Source organism: Myotis brandtii, unplaced genomic scaffold, assembly GCF_000412655.1.
Source record: "Myotis brandtii unplaced genomic scaffold, ASM41265v1 scaffold376, whole genome shotgun sequence".
Lineage (NCBI taxonomy): Eukaryota > Metazoa > Chordata > Mammalia > Chiroptera > Vespertilionidae > Myotis > Myotis brandtii.
This window is the reverse complement of record NW_005364451.1, coordinates 364,922-371,257: the sequence shown is the minus strand read 5'-3', so window position 1 is coordinate 371,257 and position 6,336 is coordinate 364,922. Positions and strand designations below refer to the sequence as shown.

General features: G+C 42.4%; 1 protein-coding gene across 5 annotated transcripts in view; it reads right to left on the bottom strand.

Annotated features, from left to right (window-relative positions):
• GABRA3 (gamma-aminobutyric acid (GABA) A receptor, alpha 3) overlaps window positions 1-6,336 on the bottom strand; it is a 241,088-nt gene that overhangs the window by 48,913 nt on the left and 185,839 nt on the right. For all 5 annotated transcript variants that reach the window (XM_005872355.2, XM_005872356.2, XM_005872354.2 and 2 more), the window contains one exon: window positions 3,727-3,879. In XM_005872355.2, coding sequence (XP_005872417.1) covers window positions 3,727-3,879 — 153 coding nt within the window. The remainder of the gene's footprint in view (window positions 1-3,726; window positions 3,880-6,336) is intronic.

Sequence of the window (6,336 nt, the reverse complement as noted above, 5' to 3'; positions counted from 1 at the left end):
ACCCCCCCTCCACGGGCCCTGCTCTGTGTGTGACAGGGTACGGAGCCCCAACCTCCCTGATGGGCCCTGCTCTGTGAGTGACAGGGGGCAGCGCCCCAACCCCCTGATTGGCCCTGCTCTGTGAGTGACAGGGGGCAGCGCCCCAACCCCCTGATTGGCCCTGCTCTGTGAGTGACAGGGGGCAGCGCCCCAACCCCCTGATTGGCCCTGCTCTGTGAGTGACAGGGGGCAGCGCCCCAACCCCCTGATTGGCCCTGCTCTGTGAGTGACAGGGGGCAGCGCCCCAACCCCCTGATTGGCCCTGCTCTGTGTGTGACAGGGTACGGAGCCCCAACCTCCCTGATGGGCCCTGCTCTGTGAGTGACAGGGGGCAGCGCCCCAACCCCCTGATTGGCCCTGCTCTGTGTGTGACAGGGTACGGAGCCCCAACCTCCCTGATGGGCCCTGCTCTGTGAGTGACAGGGGGCAGCGCCCCAACCCCCTGATCGGCCCTGCTCTGTGCGTGACAGGGGGTGGTGCCGCAACCTCCCCATCGACCCTGCCTTGAGTGTGACAGGGGGCGGTGCCCCAACCCCCCAATCGGCCCTACCCTGAGCGTGACTGAGGGTGGCATCGCAACCTCCCGATCCACCCTGCTCTGTGCATGACAGGGGGCAGCGCCCCAACTCCCCAATCAGCCCTGCTTTGAGCCCGACCAGGGGCTGCACCTAGGGATTGAGCCAGCAGGTCGTTATCTCCCGAGGGGTCCCAGACTGCGAGAGGGCACAGGCCGGGCTGAGGGACCCCCCCTTCCCCCCCGAGTGCACAAATTTTTGTGCACCGGGCCCCTAGTCCTATATAATAAAAGGCTAATATGCAAATCAACCAAATGGTGGAATGACTGGTCACTATGATACGCACTGACCACCAGGGGGCAGACGTTCAATGTAGGAGCTGCACCCTAGTGGTCAGTGTGCACCCACAGGGGGAGCGCCACTCAGCCAGAAGCCAGGCTCATGGCTGGCGAGTGCAGCAGTGGTGGCAGGAACCTCTCCCGCCGCCTCCACCACAGCGCTAAGGAGCAGTGAGCTGAGCAGTAAGGAGCAGTGAGCAGGCAGGCGGTAAGGAGCAAGGGGGTCCCAGACTGCGAGAGGGATGACTGACTACCGTCAGTCATAGACATCCCCCAAGAGTTCCCCCCTGAGTGCATAAATTTCGTGCACCAGTTCTCTAGTCAATAATATAGCTCTTATTCTCTTCTTTTCCCTAGCATTAACTGTCTATTCTGTGTCTTGCAGAATTAGGTCCTAGGGATACAAAAACTAAAATGTTTCAGACTACAGTATTCAAAATGAGCACACACTCTCCCCAATAGATAATCAGAATTAATCATAATTCATAAACCTGTTGAGCTCAGATACCACCACAGGGGCAAGGATTTTTGTTAATTTATTGTCACCCAGGTTTAATATATTTTACAAAGTGCATTACTAAATATGACCCAGTGCCCCATTCCCTTTCTACACTTTTCTCCAAAATCTTCTAACTCCCCAACTCTGCTGCTCTATGACAAGCAAATTTACCTATCTTCTAACCCTCTTCTCCGAATGCGCATTCCTCTTTTGATCTTAACTGAAACCTGACTCTCCTATTGTATATACCATTTTGGTTCTCAAAAGCTGGTTGATCATTCATAATCAAGATATCCAGTGGTAGGGGTCCATATTTTCCTTGATCTCTATAACTCCTTAGTCCAATACACTATCATAGTCATGTGATAATCTGGGCTCCTGTGATATTTCTAATATCAGGTGATATCCATGTCCACTCTTTTTTTTTCCTTTTTATTGAATTTATTGGGGTGACACTGGTTAACAAAATTATACAGGTTTCGGGTGCTCAATTCCACAACACATGACCTGAACACTGTATTGTGCATTCACCAACTCAAGTATTATTCCATCACCGTTTATCCCTATACCCTCTCTCATAAGTATCATCTATTGAATACTTATATTACCTCAAACGTTCCTTTGAGACCATTTCATCCCCTTCTTGGCCCCAGGTAACCACCTCATTCCTTTTTAATGCCCTGCTCTGCTTTCTTTCACTATGGATTAGATCCCCTCCCCCAGCGTTTCATATAAATATCATAAACTATGTACTCATTTGTGTCTGCTTTCCTCCACTCAGCATAATATTCTTTTCTTTTAAAATATATTTTTATTATCTGGCCAGCATGGCTCAGTGGTTGAATGTAGACCTATGAACCAGGAGGTCACGGTTCAATTCCCAGTCAGGGCACATGGCCGGGTTGTCTCGATCCCTCCTAGTGGGAGCATGCAGGAGGCAGCGATCAATGATTCTCTCTCATCATTGATGTTTCTCTCTCTCTCTCCCTCTCCCTTCCTCTCTGATAAAAATGCATTTTAAAATATAAATATATTTTTATTAATAAAAATATATTGATATAATAGTATCAGTTCATGTGATTAACACTCCAGTTTTCAGTTCCTTATACTATATGAGTCCCTGAGTATTTCCTTTAATTTCTTATGAGCTCAGATATTTTTTAAAAAGGATGGTTCCTATGTTTCACTAGCTTTTCTAGGATTTGTAAAGAAAGATTTTTCAGGGTATTTAATTTGTTATATTTTCAAAAATGGGCATCTTTAATCTACTCCTGTATAGATTCTGCTCCCTCCATTTCACTAGAACTATTCTTTTCAAAATCACTAACAACCAATCATATCACCATACTCAACATACAGTTTCTATCTGCATGTTACCTAAACACACAATAGAATTCATCCCAGATGATTATTCCCTGCTTCTTGAAACACTCTTCTTCTCTTGATTTCTGTAATATTAAACCCTTCTACTTTATTTTTCCTACTTTATAGGTTACTGTTTCTTTCTCCATTGCTATCTCCTTCTCTACCTGACCTAAAAAACTGCTTTTTTTCTGAAACATCATTTACTACTTAAGTACACTGTATAACTTCAGAAAATTGGTAGGAAATATTGGCCATCTGTGTGGATATGCAGTACACCCAAGTATATGACTCACAGCCACCATGCCATGGAGGCAGTTTAGTAGACTAAAATAGTTAATTAATATTTATATCCTAAAAAATCTTACAGTACAGACACAGAAAAATTTTATAAGCTGTAATTCTCCCAGGGAAAAGTGGTAATAATATACAAGCCTTTCCCTAGACATCAGTAAATTCATATTGAAGAAAATTTCTCCGATTGTAGGTACTATTAAAAAACCTACAAACTGTATAGCCTTTAGTAAATACCAGATGATTCATACTTTCAAAAAGGCTAGAGGAGAAGCAGCAAGGTTACATGTGCATACAAAAAATGGGTTATAAAAATGCTTCCAATCCTCCTCTCTGTTTCAGTTTAGTTTCCTAACCTTCACCTTCTGGAGTCTGCTCATTAATTTCTTCTTTTTCACTAAACTCTCCAACCCTCCCCAGCTCCTGGAACAAGCTCCTGAGACAGTAAGCACTGCAGTAACCTTACTACTTCAATACTCTTCTTATTCCCACTTCTTTGTTAAGAGTTTAGTTGTCTGAAATACCAGGATCTAATGACTCAGTTACTAATGCTGGGCTAAGGTGTTGCTCCCATTATCTCCAGTAATGGTTCTTCTACCTTCTCACACGTACTCTGAGTGCCCATCATAACACTTTGAAAATGTCTCCCCCGCTTCATTCTCTGTAAAATGATACTCACCAAAGACTGTGCGAGCAGGAACAGACTCTCTGTTGAGCCAGAAAGACACTTGTGACAGAATGACAGTCATAATGCATGGCAAATAGGTCTGGATCACAAAGTAGCCAATTTTTCTCTTGAGGTGGAAGTGGGTTGTCATGACAACATATTCTCCTGGAAAGAAAGTAAAATTAGGTGGTATATAACTGAACAAACATTGTTGGATTGAGGTAGCTTCCAATTCAGTTCACAAAGCTCCTTAACCTTATATTCAAAACATCCTGGCACCTCCCAAATCCATGAAACCAGATCTCATGAAGTAGTGAAATAAATAAAAAATATTTTTTAAAAAAATAATTAAGATCTTACTATGTGCCAAAAAACTTTGAGCGTTTTGGGAGTATTTACTTTGCACCCTTCCAACAACCCTGTAAGGAATCCTTTGTTAAATTCAATAGTTAATTATAGCTCTTACTGGATTTGTCTGAAGCATTTTACACAGTCGAGCCCTCCATCCTCCTGGAATGACTCTCTTCAAGGAATTTCTAGGCCATGATGCTCTTCTGGTTTCCCTCCTACCTCATTACTTCTCCAGTCTCCTCTGCTGATTCCTTTACATTTCTAAACACTCGAGGATGTCAGGACTTGTACTCTTTTCTGTCTTACTCACTGCCTTTGCTTTCTCAGTCTGTGTCTTTAAATAATACATCAAACTCTGATAATCCCCAATGTATATCTTCTTAGTGGGCTTCCTTACTTGTTATGGGTTGAATTGTGTCTCCTGGAAAGATATGGTAAAGTCCTAACCCTGAGTACCTAATAATGTGACCTTATTTAGAAATAGGGTTGTTGCAGATATAATTAGTTATGATGAGGTCATACTAGAGTAGGATGGGCTGTAATACACTATGAATAATCCTATATAATAAAGGGCTAATATGCTAATTAGACCGAATAGCAGAATGACCATCCGGATGACCTTCAGGACAAAGCTGGGGCTGCGAGGGCCATGCCTGCGAGGGGCTGCGAGGGCTGAGCCCCTTGCATGAATTTTGTGCGTTGGGCCTCTAGTGCTCTTATAAAGAAAAAAACACACAGGGTGATGTTATGATGACATGTGATGGCAGAGGCAGAGATTGGAGTGATAAATCCACAAGCTAGGGAATGCCAAAGACTGCAACCTTCAGAAATTAGGAGACAAAAAGCACAGAACAGATTCTGCTTCAGAACCTCCAAAAGAAACAAACTCTGCCAACACCTTGTTTCAGACTTGTAGCCTCCAAAACTGAGGTATAATACATTTCTATTGTTTTAAGCCACCCAGTTTGTGGTACTTTCATACACAGAACTAGGGTTCCCTACACTACTCTGGACCTATGTATTCAATTACCTATTATACATCATATACATCATCACTTGGGGATCTAATAGGTACCTTAACCTAAGATGTCCAAGTCATAGATTTTACTCTCCCCATCTCTCACCCCCTTCAACTGGCTCTCCCAACAGATTTTTCCCATCTCAGTAAATGGTAGCTCTCAGAAGCACAGGCCAAAATAGGCACAGGCCAAAATAAAATTCTTCTAAAAGTTAGAATCATCATTGAATTCTTCTTTCTTCTTTCTTCTTCTTCTTCTTCTTCTTCTTCTTCTCTCTCTCTCTCTCTCTCTCTCTCTCTCTCTCTCTCTCTCTCTCCCTTGTATATATCTTCATGTACATACATCCATACACACACAGATACCCAATCAAACAACAAACATTGACAGTTCTTTCTCCAAATACTATATATACATAATTTGACAACTTCTCACCACTTCCACCACTACCACTCTGGTCTAAGCCACTAGAGTAGTATAAAAGCTTTCAAACTGGTCTTGCTTCTGTTCTTGCCCTCTTCAATGCATTCTTTGCACAGCAGCCAAAATGATCATATTAAAACATAAGTCAGATTTGGTCTCTCTTTTGTTCAAGACTACCATCTCTCAAAGAGTAAAGGCCAACTTCTCTTAAATGATCCCCAAAGATCCATCCAATCTGACTGCTCCACTATCTTTCTTGTCAGAGATTTTTATTTTTCACCTCTTTTTCTCCACCCACATTTGGCTTTAGCAGGTCTCCCAAATGAGGCAATTTCCCACTTTCCTACCCTACCCACTCCCTTCTACCTAAGCCAAGGAAGCACCATCTGTTTACTCAAAGCTCAAAATATAATACATATTGTATGTGTATTCACAATCTACCTTTTTTATATGAACATGAAAAAATAAGGCTTATTTTTAATTTAGCAAATAATTCTCACACAAAATTATGGAATGTGTTCTTTATTATAACTTTGGAGTGTCTCTCTTTTCTTTCCCTCTGTTTATTTTTCAATCTTTTTATTTGTGTCTTTGTTCCCCACTCTCTTTACTTCTTTCCTGTCTATGTCCATTTCTATTCTTTTTTCTCCAAGTCCTTCCCTTCATTCTTTTTCCACTGAGAAGGCATTGAAGATTTATTTTTAATGACAATTGGACTTTGATTAGCATGGGAAATTTCCCCCCTTCCCCAGCTTAGGCTCATACCCCATAAACTCCTATCTATTGACCTATATTTTATAATCTGAAATATTTAATAAATAAAATATATAGT